The 17998-nt window shown below is 37.0% G+C and overlaps 1 protein-coding gene across 8 annotated transcripts in view; it reads left to right on the plus strand.

The window, feature by feature from the left end:
- Positions 1-17998, plus strand: part of GRID1 (glutamate ionotropic receptor delta type subunit 1) — a 576662-nt gene that overhangs the window by 451477 nt on the left and 107187 nt on the right. For all 8 annotated transcript variants that reach the window (XM_080597920.1, XM_080597922.1, XM_080597919.1 and 5 more), the window contains one exon: positions 12487-12660. In XM_080597920.1, coding sequence (XP_080454046.1) covers positions 12487-12660 — 174 coding nt within the window. The remainder of the gene's footprint in view (positions 1-12486; positions 12661-17998) is intronic.

A 17998-nucleotide genomic window follows, 5' to 3' on the forward strand; every position in this document is an offset into this window, starting at 1 on the left:
GTACCTCCTGATTTGTCAGCTGCAGTAATGGCCCATTACAAAATATCAGCAAGATGCCCAGAGAGTCGATGTTTATATCCGCATAAAGATAACATAGTGCATATTTCCTTAAACATTTATTGGGAGGGAGTGTTTGTGAATTTGTTATTTCTGCTGTTATTGTTTTGATGTTAAAACTCACTTCATAAAGCCTGAATGTGTAACATCACAAATAAAAACCTTCAGCACTCATGCACAAACATGTGCATACATACATACGCACACAGACACAAAAGGTGTCTGCTCGTATTTTGAGAACTTTAATTTTTCTCTGTTACGGCTACAGACTGGATGGGGAGGCAAAATTCAAATCTAAAGTACAAATTAATTTTTCACAAGAAAAAGAGCTCAATTTCCATGCAACCCAGCAAAGTATAGGGAACTTACTATTACAGGCACAACATGCAATATAAATGAAATGTATTGACAAATATTAATACGCATACTTATAAATATGTCAACATGCAATTAAGTTCAAGTAAGTGCATAAACTTTTTCAGCTTCCTGAAACCAGAGAAAATAAATCTCCACTTAAAGAGAAGGAAATTTAGATTACCCTTCCCCCTGTTGTTTTTTGTTTGTTTGCTTGTTTTAGGTCTTTGTATGCTTAGAGCTATTGTGAAAATAAAACACTTTACACATCCACAGGGGTGTATCTGTAGAAGGTTGGATTCCTTAGGGCTTGCTTTTTATTTAATAGCATGCATTTCCCTGCGCTACCAAGAAGTCAAACTGAGTATGTTGTCCACAAACATTTCCAGCTAGTATCAATGAGGACTGCATGGTTACTTCATGGAAAATATGCTATTCCTTGACTGGGTGTGGTTAGGCACTGTGATTTGCAGAATGGAATTGACTTTAATTCCCCACAGCCAAATCAGCTCTTTTGATGCAATTCCATACCTAGCCTGCCAGGTGTAGTGCATTCTGTAAAATAATGCCAAATACATGTGATGAATACTGATCTTGAACACCCTCTCACTATCTGCTCTGTGTCCCACCTCTCATCAAGGCCATGAAAACCTGAACTTCAGACTTATTTGGCTATAGGAAGAACAGCTTTTTAGTACAGTGTTATTTCTACAAGAATTGTATTATTAAACCTTGAGTTATTCATACTTTAGTGTCTCTGCACTGATAACCAAATCTCTGTCCCATATGCCAGAACAGGAGTTAAATTTCAAGAGTTTCAACTTATTTTATCGCTTTAATTTTATTATATAAGCAACATTACCAAGCTAACTTAAAACTGTATGTCTGGTAAGCTTATTACACTGCAAATGAACAAATGTGGACTATTAGAGTTGTATTCAAATTGCAGTGCTCTGCTGTCAAGAGCCTGCGTTTGTTAGTATCTAATAACCTGAGTCTCTGCTGAGGTATCCATTCAGTTTGGATGCTACTGGTGGTGCAAAACAACTCAGTCATCTTTGGAAAAAGGGTTGGAAGGCTGAAACATTACTTGGCAAATTTTCCTGGATAGGAGAATACATAGAGAGAGGTCTTTTCAGGGAACATCATGCTCTCCTATGTCCTCTTTGAAGTCATTATTTGTCTTTCTCCTCATCTTCCAATATGTCATAACAACCGTATTATATTTTAAAAATAAACTTTTGTAAAGCATGTCTACTTTTCTCATTTAAGACATTTTATATTTCAAACTTGCAGATCTATTGAAAGTAGTGAAGATACAAAGGGAAAATAGAAATGTATTTCTAATCACCCTCCCTATTTTAGATTTTTTTTTCTTCCTCTTTAGTATTATTTAACTAGAAATGCTGAATGATTCCTTGCATTCATTTAGGTAGTGGCCATATGTGAATTCTGGGTTAATCATGCCAAATAGCTTTTCAGAAGCCAAAATATATGTGATTTTTAAAACATTCTCGGAAAAGCAAACAACTCTTGAGAGCAATGACTAGTCCATGCTTATTGGGAGTTGCCAATAGCCAGCAATTTTGACTCTAAGGAAAATCTTTTTGAACATATCTAGTGTTCTGCTTACCTCTGTGCTGTTTATGCCTTGATGTGTTGGTGAAGTGACCTACTGGCTTTGATGGATGGGTGTTTCTTCTTGTGGCATGACGTGGGACATTTCTAAGTGCTCCACAATGCTACCTTCCCCCACTACTTTTTTTTTCCCGTCTTTTTCCTTGTTTTCATTTTCTATTTTATCTTTTTCTGTTACATTTCTTTCTCTTTGGTGCCTGATATCAAGCATCTCTTCTGGTAACTTCTGACATTTTTTGTTCTCCCCTTCTCTTTTTTTTGCACGTTCAGAGAAGATGCTGTGCACTGCCCAGGGCATATGTCTGTGGGAGAAGCACAGCAGCAGTACTTGAAACTGAATTTGTATGTGGTTGTACAAGGAGCAATTCTCTAGGAGTCTGCATCTGCTTTTTTTGTTAGCAGCGGTAGTAGGTCTGGGGGTATAAATACCACTAGAAACCATGTTTCCCATTCTGTCATACATTTCATGGTTTAGAATTTTTCTCTGTTCCAAGGGAGAGAGAGAAGATAAAAGAAATTGTTCTGCAAAACTGAACTTTGGACAAATACATATATATATATATATATATATAAATTAAACACAGCATTTTATTTCTTTATATCAATATATCTATTTCTAATTTCAGGTTTATTCATTCGTATATATACATGAGTTCATTATTTTTATGTATAAACCAGTTAAATACACAAAAAAAATCAACCATTCTTCATGGAAATGAAGTGGCTACTGAATGTAACTGTTCATTCAAATGAGTCGTTTTGCCATTATCAGATCCTTTCTTTCATCTTTTTCATCACTATTCAAAATTTTCCTTGGAACGTATTAGACATGACAGGACAGAGCACAACATTATTAGTTGAGATTGGAGAGAACTTTTCCTGAAGGACAGGTGTGAAGAGAGGATGTGTAGTGTTGCGTGTCCTAACTACACATACTTGCTCTGAAGCAAAGGAGCGGTGAGAGTCAGGCTTGTTGAATACCCGTGTGGAAATACAAACAGATACTGGAGATGACTTCTGTGCATCTCTGACAGAAATGTCCAAGGGATTAGAAATAGAAATAATGGTGGATATTAATTTTCCAGGTAGCTGAAAAAGTAATGTTGGAGCACAGACAACACTTCACAGTTTCTTTTGATTGACAGTGTTATCCCTTCATATTTAAAAAGTTAAGGACAACAGTCAGTTCAGATTTCATTAAGGCTACCAAGAACAGGGATAATGGACTTCGGTTAAAAGGTTCTTCCACTTGACAAATTTCGGGAAGTACTAGGGCTTTTAGAAAGATAATATGATGAGTATGGGATGTCAGAAGAACTGTGGAGTTCTGTGAAGAGAAGACATAATAAGATATTTTGGTTCAGTAAGGATATTTTTACAGATCTTGAAATCAAAGAGGTATTCTACAAAAAAGAGTGGGGAGAAAGGTGGATAACTGAGGAGGAATGTAAAGGCATAATGAACAAAATGATTACAAAATCAGATTGAGGAGCAAAATGACTCATACCAGGGGTCAAAAAAAGCAACAAGAAAAGGTTATATGTAGTAGAAGGTAAAGTGTAATGTGATTACTAGGGAAAAAAGCAAGTGAGACTAATGTTTTTATTGACATACTTGATTCTATATATTGATTTATAGAAAGTATTAATTGTAACCAGTCTGCTAAAAACAACAACAACAAAAAAAAAAACAAAAAACAACACATGTTTTAGTAGTACCAATTTATTTAAATAAATCTGAGGCAGTCCACCAGATGAAATCCAATATTGTCCTGAGTACATTGGCTGTGGCTACAAAATAGCTAGTAAACGTCTGCTGCAGGAGCAACGTGGAATCATCATAGTTAATAAACAGAATATGAATCAATACTGTTGTGGTCTTGCAAAACAATCAAATCTAGTTCTTAGATATATTACTGGAAAAATCCTTTGTAAGATAAGGGAGGCAATTATTTTGCTCTGCTTGACATCGGTGTGGACTTGTTGGAACCATATTGCAAGTTCTGGGCAAGACGCTTTAAAACAAAACAAGAGGATGCAGAACAATTTTGAAAATCCAGAGAGAACACCTAGCATGATGAAAGCTTGGTAAAATATGACCCATGAGGAAAGGCTGAAAGAATTATATTTTTTCCTATGAAACTCAGGAGATGAAACAAATGTATAGCAGCAGAACAGATAATTAAAAGAAGAATGTGATCACATGTTCATTCTGCAAAGATAAGGGAAATGCAATTTAATCTTCAGCAGTAAAAATTAGATAGGGTATTGAGAAATGATTTATAATCTAAATGTCGTAATGAATAGGAGAAACTTCCTCCATTACCTTCTTCCGTGTCATCATCTCTATCTTCATACCTTGTTCTATTTTTGTTGTTGTTCTTCAATTTTCAGCATCCTACTCACGTTATCTTAGTGTGCTAAATATTTTCAGATCTCAGTTTGGAAAGACAAAGACAAGTGTATTATGAACACCACTGGGTATTACTTTTCAGATCTGCACCTTCTATTATAGGTTATTTTACATACCTTTTTTCAATATGTGTGTGACAATGGCAGTTTATACAAATAGTCACTGTATACGCTTCTGATCAAATAATTTATTTGATAACTTTGCTGACAGACATGAAATTTACGGGAATTGTGTCTCACGTTCATTTTTCAATCAGCAAGAAACTCTATCTCAAGTCTGCTATTTAGCAAGCCAGAGCGATTGTTTGATTACTTTTTGTTAGCCAAATCCACCTTTGGGGTAGCTCCAGAGATTTGACTTAGCCAGGGATGAATCTACCATTGTATTTCTAGATATCAGTTATTTGAAATGTATATTGTGATTGCACATACTTTTGATAGAAATATACATAGTAATGAATTGCTGACACCGTCAGTGCTATAAAAATAAATTTAATTGTAAGGTGTAAAAAATAAGTCAAAGTCAAAGGTTAGAGCTTCTACTTGACTACAGTTTTCATTTGTTGCTTTTCCATTGAACTGATTCTTGTTGGTCCAGATTAGACCTCATCAGATCAGATGCAAAGGGGCCTTTGTTATTAACACAAAATAACCTATTATTGTGCTGTTTTTTCAGTGTTAGAATTACCACATCCTCTACCACATGGAATAGCAAATGCTGAAATTCAAACAATATTCACTTCTAAATTCTCATCTGGAACTGTAGGGATTGTGGGGAGAACTGGTGGAAGTTTCATGACATTAGTTCCTTACTGTGTAAATTATCAACTTATTACATGGAACTCTATAGAAAAGGTATATGCTGTGGGGAAAAAAATACTCCTAATAATCAATTAACTACCCATGTGTGTAGTTGTCATGGCAAGACACTTAGAGAAAGAAGGGAGGAGTTCTTTCTATTAGAGCAAAGCTTTGTTACTTTGCAAAAACTGTATCATGCATTCTTCCATTGCATTTTTCTGTGAACCACTGTAAAGTTGCCAGAATTAAGCTTTGTAAAGGAGAAAGGAATCATAGTTTTGATTGCCCTGGTAGATGCACTAGCACAGTTCCCAACGTTTGTCTGTGTTCCTGGGGACTACAAGGTGGATAACTCAATACAATTCAAGATATAGTTTAATGCTATGCAGGGTAGCTTGACTCTAAGGCTCAGTACGGCTTACTTCTTTATCACTAAGAAAAACATGTTCTGTTGTTTTTCATATTTAAAAACAAACAAAAATCAACCAAACAACTTATGCTACAGCACTTTAAGATGGATAGCAGAAAGGTAAGTTGTATTTGTAATTGCTCTTGCAAAATCGAAGATGCTTTTTTATTGTTAGAATATTCTAAGCCAGCCCATCTTATTGTGCTAACCTGAGCTTAATAACTAGGGCTTTTCAAAAGCCCTATATCTTTATTTTGCTGCTTATGTACAGTGTTAACCATAAATACAGGTATTTAAGCATCGGTGACCAGTTTGTTGTTGATGAAAATCTGAAATATATAGCATAAGGCTAAAGGAATAAAGTAGTCTACAGATTCTAAATCCATAGGAAAGCAAAGTATTCAGTAGTTAGAAGATTAATGAAATTCATGTAAGCTTTAACTCCAAAATAAAATTAAAGTCTAAATAACATCCAGAAAAAAAGGATGCTTCTGTATGTTTTCTATTTTCAATCCATGAAAAACATTGGAATGGAAAAGTTGGAGGCACTGAGCACTGGCAAACTACTATAGCAATTGCAACTGTAAAGTATTTGGATAAATTCTTCACAACTGTGCTGAAGAACTGCACTCCTACTTGTCAGAAGTCCTCACAGTTGAGGATGAGAAGGTAGAAATGAAACAGGAAGAAAATGTCTTGTAATTTCTGCAGGAGTAGTAATAAAATGATTTGAAAATATAACAAGAGCACAGGTTTCATCAGTGGCAAGAAATCATAGGAACTTAGAGCGTTAAAAGGACTTGGGGAACTCTGAGCTGTGTTGAGATAATGTTACTCCAAAAGTTTGGGTAACCATGTTCACTTGAATATGAGTCAAAATTCAGACAACAGTTGACCTTATTCTTCCTTTCTGGGCTGTTGATGCATTCTGAATGATTCTGGTTATTCTGATAGCACATGTATTGTAGAGCTTCATCAATTAAATAAAGCTTTCCCAAACTCAACCCAGGTGATAAGACAGAACCAAGTACAGATAAAGTTTCTGTTTTATTGATGCTTTTCCCCCTCCACTTCCAGAGCATTCACTCAAAATGTGCTTCTGCTAATGGTTCAGTGGACTTTTGCTCAATTTTCTCATGTCTGCTGTTTTATAGGTCTATTTTCACCACCCTGTCTGTAAGAGGCAGTTTGTTATATGAGAGATGAGAAAGTGTTCCATTGTCTCTGTCCTGGTGTGACGTATTTCTTGCTTTCCATTTCTACCCTGCAGCTCCAGTGCTTCTGCCAATAGTTCTCTCTCCTTTTACCACATTGGACATGCCTAGTATTTCTGCAGTTATTCATCCCTTTTCTTTCAGAATCAAATGGCTTCTCAGTCATCATCCGGGCACTTCTTCTAGAGGAAAATAATGATATAGAGATCTCTATAAAATATTTTTCAAAGATTGAGAAAAATGAGCAGAGAATAGCATGGCAATTATCAAATAAAGTGTCTCAGCAAGCTACTTTATCTCTCTTTTTTTCCCCAAGGGTAGCATGTAGGAAGATGTTAGGTTATGTGTGATGAACAGTGTCTTCCTAATGCAGGGCTTGTAGAGTAATCTTGGGGAAACTTTTGACTTCAGAAGAAAAATTCCTTATGAATGCAGTGTTCTTCACTTTTATTTGGAAAATCTTTTTCATTTTGGCTAGAAACGCCTATGTCATGCCCTCTGAGTGACCAACAGTCAGACCCACGGGGGTCTGCAGATAGTTATGGCTTCATTTTTACTTAGGTAGAACCGGGACTGTCTAGAATTCTACTCAATCTTTCTGTCTATATGGAAGGAAGTTCCAAATTTTCTTTTAGAGAGTCACTGTAAGTGCTGATGCTGGTATTTATTCTGATAATAAGAAGATAAATATTTTATGCTTCCCTGTGCCTTATTTTGTTTGAATAAGGCAGAATTTTAAACAATAATTCAAAATGAAAGTAGGGCAAGCATTCTAAGATATGCATAATCTTTTAAAATGATACAAAAATGCACAGTTTTAAAAAAAAGAATTAGAATACTAGAAAACTGGATTTTTTTAAGATCTAGCAAATTACACATTTCAATGCAAAACTTAATAATTATTTACATGTCTAAATTTATTCCAGTTTTATTCCAGTAATGTATATTTACCACTTGCCCACACAAATCTTTTGAATGCTATCTATGGTACTACAGATTTTTTTTCCAAAAAATGTATAATTTTCTTATATGCCTGAAATATAGATGTGTGTGTGTGTGTGTGAAACTTGACTGCATATGCACCTGCATCCTGCTCAAAGTAATTTGTAGGGTTCAGAATTGACCTAATTCTCTTGCTGTTGAATTACATTGAAACAGTCAGTTAGGAGCAAAGTCAGATGAGTGTGTTGTTATGAGTTCTTTTGTCAGTGAAATACACATTAAAATCAATGGCAATTTATGTTTTGTCTAGCTTTAATAGCTGTCATTTTACATGCTTTTTTTCTGAGATAATTACTTTTTATTATGGAATAATGTTTTCTTAAATCAGAGGATCTTTTACTGTATAGGCACTCACAATGATCTGAGACAGACTTCTGGGCACCCACTGAAGACTCCTTATAACTAGAAATAAAGCTAATTCAATGAAATTATAATCCTGTGGGGATTTTTAGGGGCATTGGGTTAAAGGAAAAGAAGTGAGCCAACGTCAAATGTGTGGGAGGACAATGAGGACAGAAGTTGGACAGGTGGTCGTGCAGACTTGTATTAGAATATTTTCTGTGATATGAAAAATGTCCATGACTTAAAGTATTAACCTGTATATATATGTGTGTGTATGTGTCTGTTCATGTGGGATACAGGGAAGCCAGAGTAATATTAAGGTTGAATAAATCTATCTACAGAGTGAGCTGTCACAAATGTCTTAAAAACTGCTTATTGTGAAAGATGTTTTCTGAATTTTCAACTAGTGAACAAGCATCCATTTATAGATGTATGTAATGCATTGAGAGGAGCAAGAATAATCTAACAAATAGCATTGATCCTAATGTAAAAATTCTTTGTATATCTGCAGCTTTGTCTCCATGAGCATCCTTGTCCTCATTGCCATTCAGTTTAATCCTCCAGCTTTCTCAGGGATATTCTTTCTGGAATTCTCTTTTTGTTCTTTAAATTATTAATGTCATTAAAATTTATATTATTCTGTCATTACCTCTAAGAAAATAGAGATTATAATGTGAAACATAATTGTCTCATTTTGCAATTTCTGTTATGATAGTTGGGCACAACTAGTGCAGATTTAAATATTCCCCTGAGCAATATGGATAGGTATTAAGAACTAACTGAAGTTCTTTTTGTGCAGATAAATAAATAGATAAATGAATTCCCCCAAATGACCAATGTATGTTAGCAAATAGATAAATTAATGCTACAAATTCTTGAAGAGTGAACTTTGCCATTAATATGTCACATTAACAGAAAATAGTGTTTAAAGGAATACCTTTTCAATGTTGAGTTGGGTGGTAAGAACTAATTTTACAGATTTACACTTATGTATGCCTACCAAACTATTTAAGTGTTCCCTAAATTATTTGGACTATCCAAATTCTTTCTCTTAATGAAGGCAAAATACAGCATAAGGACACATATATGAGAACATACTTTATTCCTGGGAAAAGTGCTCTCTCTCCATCCTCATTCAAGAAATTCAATATTTACAGGCCTGACTGCAAATTGCTATTTGAGGTGCAGGGCAATTTTTCTTCCTTAAAACATCCCAGAGCCAAGCAAATGACACCATCTGTATTAAGTAAGGATTTACCCCTGTTGAAGTAGTAACATCATGGGTTCACTAAAGTCTGAAAGTGGGCATTTAATATGGAATTTGGTGAGGAGAACTTGCATGGCCAAACCAATTCGTAAGTACTATTTAGAATGCAGCGTTCACACCTACTACAGGAAGTAATTACTGTGCTGTCTTGTGATGTGTAATGATCCATGACCACGATTGGAAAATTGGGGTACATTTGTTTGGAAAAAAAGCTCTAGGATGGTATTAAATGATTTGCTTAGTTATCAGTTTCACGTTGTAAAGAGAATTTTCCTATGATGCACAGGAAAGAAAACGTGTAACTTTTAAACAAATAACTAGAGGAGTAGAGTTTAATTATAAGATCAGCGTGAAATGTTTTTTTCCTGTGTGACTTAGAACTATTTATTGAATATATGCTGTTACCCTGATGGATCTAAATGTAAAAGCCAACTTCACATATATTTATTTCTTCTTTCTTGGATTGTAGGCTTTTTTTTTTTTTTCTCTCTGTATTTATCACAGTCAGAACACAGGTGACCTTTCTACATGTGACATTTAAAATTTCACGTGCTTCTAAGCCAGAACTGTGGTTTTCCTAGAAATGAGCCCTTGGGGCCTACTGACACCATGCAAGGCAAAGGGCTGCAGCCACACCACTAGGCCAGGGAAGCACAGCCGGGCCGCTCTGGTGAAGGACAGTGGTCACCTGCCCCCCTCCGCATTTCAGGCACTCAGCCTCACTGTCCTGCTTGTGGAGCCACCCCAGGTGCCCCACTTTGCTTTGTAGGTGCCCCTACAGCCACATTTCTGTACCACCACCCTGGCTGGAGTCAGCCTGTGGTAGGCCTAGAAAGGCCTACCTGTTTTCTTCTTTGACTGTACAGTGACTAGGCTCTCCCATACATGTGGCATGAGTTGAACTGAAGTTTTGGATGATTCATGGTATTTTTCTCAAAAGATATCTTCAGATTCTAGTCAGTCTGAGTTTGCCAGTCAAGGGATGCAACCTAGAGGGTTATGAGTTAAAGGTATCCCAGAAACCTGTTTCCCCCTCAGACCGCAGTGGCAGAAACTTAGACATCTTTTGCGGCATTAACACCCTCAGCCCCAGAGAAGAAGAATTGAAGGCTGCTCTCTGAAGGACTCTACTAGAGCTCAAGGGTCTCCTGTGGTGACCCGCTGCGAGGCAACAGGTGCAGCCCTGAATTTTCTATCAAGACTCAAAATCTTTGGCTTCTTTTAGAATATATTTATTTCTGTTTTCACTCAGCACCAGTTGGTCTGTCATTAATACGACGAATTTCACCCTCTACAAAGTTAAAAATTCATGTTCCTAGAAAATGATGGGAAATCAGCAAAGAAAAACTAAATTGAGCCAAAGTTACAATACTAGTCGACCGTAACAAGTAATTATAACAACCCCATGGTCATTTCACTCACAGCTTGACAGAGCAAATGGCAAGAAAAGAAAATATTTTTTCTTGAATGTTAAAAGTACAGAGTTGAGTTCACTTCTGCTGATGGCACATTGCAAGGTGTGGGTTGTGGTGACAAAACGGACAAGTACAACAATACAAATTGTTGGCAGCCCTCTGAAAGAGGCCGTGTGTGACCTTGGCAGTGGGGTGGCCCAGATCTGCAGATTGCAGACAACCTGTGCTTGAGATGGGCTGGTGTGACTTGCAAAGCTGCTGGTGGCAGTGGTATGGAGCTCGGATGTCAAGCCGTTCATTGAGAAGGGTGCGCCTGAGGGAACGAATGCAGTCTGGTGCAACCGCCTGTCATTTCCAATGGTGAGCTCCTGGTAGGAAATAGCCATCACAAGCTGTACCACTGTTATGATTTCAGGATCAGCTAAGACCATGATTTTCAAACTACTTGTTCCTAGAGTAAAAATAAAGGGTTTGTTTAGATACAAAATACAGAAAAGCATGTGGTTGAGTTGGCTTCAATTGCAATGTAAGGGCAGTCAGTAGATGCAGGATCTGTCCATGACCTTGAGGTTTCCTTGGTTTGTTCAGGCCAGAGCAGAGCAGGCCGAGGGGAGGCCTCTTGGCGGCCTGCAGCTCCTTCACGAGGGGAGCAGAGGGACCGGGCGCTGAGCTCTGCCCTCTGGGGACAGTGACAGGATCTAAGGGAATGGCATGGAGCTGGGACAGGGGAAGGTCAGGCTGGATATCAGGTAAAGGTTCTTCACTGAGAGGGTGGTCGGGCACTGGGACAGGCTCCCCGGGGAAGCCATCACTGCACCAAGCCTTTCAGAGTTCAAAAGTGTTTGGGCAAGGCTCTCACATGTATGGTCTGATTCTGGGTGGTCCTGTGTGAACCAGGAGTTGGACTTGATGGTCTTTGTGAGTCCCTTCCAACTCAGGGTATTCTGTGATCCTATTTATCCCACATTATTCTGTATGCAGAAATTCACATTCGTATATGTGTCAATCCCTATCATAAAGTTTCACATATTTTTGATTTCATAATGTAGATAACCGCAAAAGTCTTCCCTAAGTCATTATTATAAGGATTAGCCTGAATAATTTACTCTTTTTATGGGAAAAGTACTTTCTTGTTCCATTCTCAGATATAGGGGCCCTGTTTTCTAAAGATGGTAATGTTTTCTATTTGTTGTTTTGGTCTGAGTATGTAGTGAGGTTCTATTCTGTTAAACCAACATTCTTTCTGTATACATTTTGTTTGAAGGCTTTTCTTGTTTTTTACTTAGAAACCTATTGAGACCATCTTGGTGCTTCTCTGTGAGGAACTACCTCCACAATATGTTAGTATTGCCGAAGTAGATGGTACTGTGTTAAGCTGTTTTCTTTTGTTTCAGATGATTAATTTAAAAAGTGCTGTTATTAAACACAAAATATGAACATTTGTCCTAGAAAACACATGCATCTGTTACTTGTTTTCTTCCACTGTCCATTTAAAAACATTTATCAAATAATGAAAGATAAATATAAAATGTCTAGGCAGGTATATATTTTTAAAAGTCTGTGTCTCCATTCACAGGAAATCACCGATAATGAAATATTAGAGTTGGTACATAGTGCTCTGGGGAGGATGACAGTTATCCGGCAAATTTTCCCGCTCTCAAGAGACAACAATCAGAGGTGCATGAGGAACAATCACCGAATATCATCGCTGCTGTGCGATCCACAAGAAGGCTATCTTCAAATGCTGCAGGTCAGTAGCTGTGCCCAGCAGAGAAGTCCATTTTAGGAATTTGACATGAGATAGTTTTCTGTGACTGAATTACCTCAGAGGGAGAATAAAATTAATGCAGACAAATCTGTGCATATAACTTTTGATCAGCTTTTCCTGACTTAATTCTTTATTTCCCAGAAACGAGTGCCTTAGATAACGATCTTATGTCCATTAAGTACTAGAAAGCAGTTGCAGTAGCTCAGAGGTCGTTTTGGATATGTCATGCTTTTACAATTCTCTCTGTATGTGAAAAAAAAAAAAAAAGTAAGAAAGAAAAAGTTGTGCTGTTATAGTATTGTTGTATCACTATTTATTTATCATATTTATGCCTATTAGACATCTGATGTGAAAGAGTTAATCTGGGAGGATAACAACTTTGATCGGTATTAGACTGTGGAGCATTTCATATTTAGTTAAATGGACAGAATCCAGCTGATGTGTTCAATCTGTCCCGTTTCAATAGTCTCAGAAGTCTCTCACAGCTGATGATTGTTTGAGCATGTGAAATAGGCACTGCTAGTTTGAGTTCCAGATTTTGGTAATAGATTTGACTCTGGTGCAGGCAATATGTCAAGATTTCTTGGTAATTTAACCCAGTTATCAGAATTTTTCTCGCATTAATTTCAGCTTAAACATAGTTTTAATAGCTATTTCCAATGATAGTGCAAGAATTTTGAATCGGGTCTTAGGCTTTTGATAGGACTCTCTGTGTTTCTAGTTTACTTTAGTTATGGCTAAGAATTTCATCTGTAGTACTTTTGAAGCTGCTGGATAAAACTGAAAACTTTAGTAAGATTGAGTGTACAAGCTTGGTGACAGCCTTTTTGTTGTAAATTTGATCTTAACCCAAGATGGTGTGAGTATACAAAGGTCAAACCTGTGAGTTGGGAAGAATGGGTGCTGTGTGTGAGGGTGAGTCTATTTAGGGCTTGGTTAGGCTGTGGGGAACGGGCTGTCTGCAGTCTGGGCTTCTGCAGCATGGTCAGGAAAAGGGCTCTTCCCAGGGGTTAACTCACTCTCTGGCTTGGAAGAGCTTCTGCAGAGCAAGGTGTGAGGCTTACAGGAAACCAGGAGAGGAAGGGAGATTCCCAGGAAGAGAGATGCGTAAGGGAGAAGTTTTTCCAAGGAACATGGATGCAGATGTGTGTTGTTCAGGCCCTACTAAAAAAGGTTTTAGCTGTAGGAACTGAAACCTTCAAGGAACGGGTATGGGTATTTCCTCCTTAAAGAGAACCTCTGCCTGACTCAGATCAGAGTGGGTTTCGGGGGCAGACTTTGGGAAACGCCCGTAACATGCACTGTCTCTCTGAGCACTGGTCTGCTCTTTCTGTGTAGGGAAAGTCTGTGCTTATCTTGGTATTAGAAAGAAAAAGACACTTTTGATCTTTGTTAGCAACTTTGAGGTATACTGTAATGAGAACAAAGGCCACTCGTTTCAGAGGATCAAAGCAATTTCCAGCATGTTGAAAAAATTATCTATCCTGCACCAACAAATCACTCACTGGGGAACAATCTTGCATTATGACAGGATTCTGAGTATTTCTGTCTATGCTGGTTTATGCATAATGTAATTCAGAGACTCATATGAAGGGCTGGCAGACACCTCTCTGAGGAAGTTATTTGCTAAACCACTAATTGGTTTGCTAGCATGAATAGCCTCACACCCTGTTACTGAAGTTCACTGACAAAGGACTCTTTAGGAATCTAAATACCCTTCCTACTGCTTCACAAGTGTGGGTTTTGAGAAGCAAAACATCTTCAGCATTCAGATTTTCTGTCCTTCAGAAATATTATACTACTTTAGAAACAGCTATTAAGAGAATGGAACAGTAATGTTATTCTTTACCCATTAATTCCTTCTCAAGGAACTTAGAAACGAGAAAGAGGTGCACAGAGGTGCACAGGTGTATAGTTAGTGTTATGGAACTTGATTCCATAACTTTCATGTCCAGCTACACTGAAAAGGAATACTAAGAAAAATGAAGGGCACTGTTCACTGTTACCAGTCTCTCAGATTAACCACACTCAGTAGTCTTGTGTTATTTTTAAGTTTCTACAAGTTGAATATAGGATGTTTTTATCATATGCTGTTATATCTGAAGCATATCTGCATTTTTTCATAGGCTTTGCCAAAACATCTTATGTAACACCTTGTGGGCATAGAGCTCATATTCATTTCTAAGTACGACTGGCATATTATTAATGGTCCTGCAATTCAGGTACTTCCAATCTTCTGTTTCCCTTTTCTCGCTTAAAAAATAGTTCTGACCTTTTGCTGTAAAGAAGTACATCACTAAATTACCCGTTACCAGAGGCTGCAGTAGCTCCTAGCTATGTGTCAGGCTGCATGAATCCACCAGAGGCATTGACCGCCTGCCGGCACTGAGTCCTTGCATTGCTTTGAAGTAGTTTGATTAACACCACAGTTTGGAAATCCCTGGCTCATGCTCCCTTGGGCAATTTCATATTAATAATTCTTTGTTGTCAAGGTTACTTACCAGCTATTGTTGGTTAATTATTTATTTAAATGACTTTGAAAAAGAATAAGCTAATCTCTGTCAGCCTCTAGCTGTAAGATTTTATAGGGGAGATTTTGGCATTTTTTAACAAGCTAGTAAAGAAAGAAACATTTACATCATGGATTATTAACTTTCTTCTGGCTAAATTAATGAAAATCTTTTTGGCATGGTTTTGTTCTCAGTGTCTTTACTACCATATCCTGGAAAGTTGTTTTTCAGTGGGTGATCATCCCAGTTTGGCATTCTGACAAGACTTTTAAAGATCAGGCTGTTCTGCAAGCTCATCCAAAAACTCATCTGTTCCTAATGTTTTGTGGAAATCCAATCTTACTCCATCAACCCACTTGTCAAAATTTTGCTCATACCCTTATTTCTTGCACATATAATATGCCCAGCTGAGTTGCTGCTTCAACTGGAGAAAAGCATTTATAAGGTTTTCTGTCTTGGTCATTTTATTTGAATTCACAGGACTATATTAATCTCTGTCTTATTCTTCATATATGTTTTCTGTGTCCATCTCTTCTACTTTTTATTAAGTGTAGCACTTGTTGTCTTCCACTGATGATGTGTATCGTGTGGTTTGGGCCATCAGCATTGTCAGTATTGCCTTATCTGGAGAAAGAATACTGAGGCATGTTGGGATTTAAAGACAAATCCAGTTAATCCTATATGCCTTGTATGTATGTATTCCTATGTGGCATTTGAATGGTGTTTAGCAAGATTACCACTATTAAACTGTTTAGATGATTTCAGACATAGTTTTCCACACTCAATTTTAAGAATTTTAATGCATAATCTATTTCTTCTTTTCAAACTCTTCCTTTTTAAATATTAGCTTTGAAGCTTGTCTACAGACTTAATTTTTGACGAAGATATTTTTTTCTTTCTTCAGATCATTCAAGATGTGTTCTGTTATAAAATAAAAATGTTTTTCTGGTTAGGTTTTTAAAGAAATATTTCTCTTTAGAAATGTGATTTCCTTTACAGTTTCCTTCTTTCCTTATTTACTATTTAGACAGTTGATAAATTCAATCTATGTGAGAGCCTGTCTATATTAAAACATATTACAGGGACGCAGGATATCTGGAGTTATTTAGCATGGTCTGAATATATAGTAAGATTAAAAAAGCAAAAAGAAGAAAACTCCATCAAACTGTGTCACAAAAATAATAGTTATTCCTCAAAGGATTCAGAGTTCCGCCTCTCTACTGAAGAACTATTCCGGGCATTGCTTTGACATATTCAAAGAGAAGATGTTAAGAAGTGTGAGAGGGTATTCCTTGAAACATCTGCTCTTCTTTCCATGTGAAAACTTCATCTGCTGAAGACTTGATCATCAGACAACTTTGTAGGCATCTCTTAGCAGCTGTTTCTTTAGAGCTACATTTTTGTTTATGAACTGTCTTTCTTTCAGGAATTGCTGCAATATAACCACTATGCATGGAGGTGTTTTTGTTTTTGTTTGTTTGTTTTTTATCCCAGAAGCATTTGGCTTCATAAACTTAAGGGCCTGATCCTGCAATTTTATCCAACTAAACAGCCTGACTGTCATTTGACCTATTTATACTGCTGTTATCACACAACTGTTAAGTGCTACTGGGAGCAATAAATATTGATTGAGCCATATTAAAAAAATATACTTTCTGTCATAAAGGATTAATAAGCCCCATTTTTCTTTTCATTATAAACATATATTTGCATGTCTCTTTAGCAAAGCAATTTCGGACTATTGGCCAGATGTTCAATCACAGTGGAAGCTGTTTTCTTAGCACTACATGAATGAAAATTAGTCTTGAACTGACTTCAGCACCCATTGCATGGGATATCTTTCTCTCAAACCCTATAGCATGTCTTTAGGTGTGTTAGCAGAAGTATGGGCTTAAAATAATAATAATAATAAAAAAAAACAAAAACGGATGCCCTCTGACCAAGTGCAATTTTGTGGCAGCCTGGAGGTTTGAACCTGTGGTGGTTTTACCCTGCTGGGCAGCTAACTCCACATAGCCACTCCCTCACTCTCCGTCCTCAAAGGAAGAGGGGAAGAAAGAAATTACTATGTTTTCCAAGCTCAAGGGTTGAGATAAGGACAGGGAGATCACTCATCAATTACCATCACGGGCAGAACAAACTCAGTGTAGGGTGATTAATATAATTTATTGACTATCGCTGGCAGACTAGAACAGTAAGAAATTAAAAGCAAACTAGGAACACCTTCCCCTCATCCACTCTCTTCTATCTCCTCCCCATGAGCGACACAAGGGAACCCCTAATTATTCATATATGATAGAGGGTAAAATTATCATCTTACACTCTATTTTTCCAATTCCAGTATTACCTCCTGTCCTGCTGTCTGACTCTGTTATTCTCAGTATGCTTTATCAAGTGTCTCCCTGGACAGTGAGTGTTGGCTGTGCCAAATTCTTGAGATGTCTGGTGAACAAAGCCAATGTCCTTCAGCTGACAAGTTTGAGCTTTACACTGTAATCCAGGCCTTATTGCTAACATGTTGTTAGAAAACATATTGAGTATGAAAACACACAATTAAGAGAAATACTCATAAGAGCTAGCTGAAGGACAGTGAACATTTAGAAAATAGAAATTGTATGTAAGGAGAAGAGTGGTGTGAGATAGGTAACTCAGTAAAAAGAGGGGAAATTGAAAAAGAAGTAAAGAATGTTTATTATTTATTTATTTATTTATTTTTTAAGGGAAAATTTCTGATAGTGTAGGCTTCCAAAGAAATCTTCAGAAACCCCATTGTTTGACACACTTAAAACTAAACAAAACTGGACAAATCA

This window comes from Anser brachyrhynchus, assembly GCF_964034855.1.
Source record: "Anser brachyrhynchus genome assembly, chromosome: 6".
Lineage (NCBI taxonomy): Eukaryota > Metazoa > Chordata > Aves > Anseriformes > Anatidae > Anser > Anser brachyrhynchus.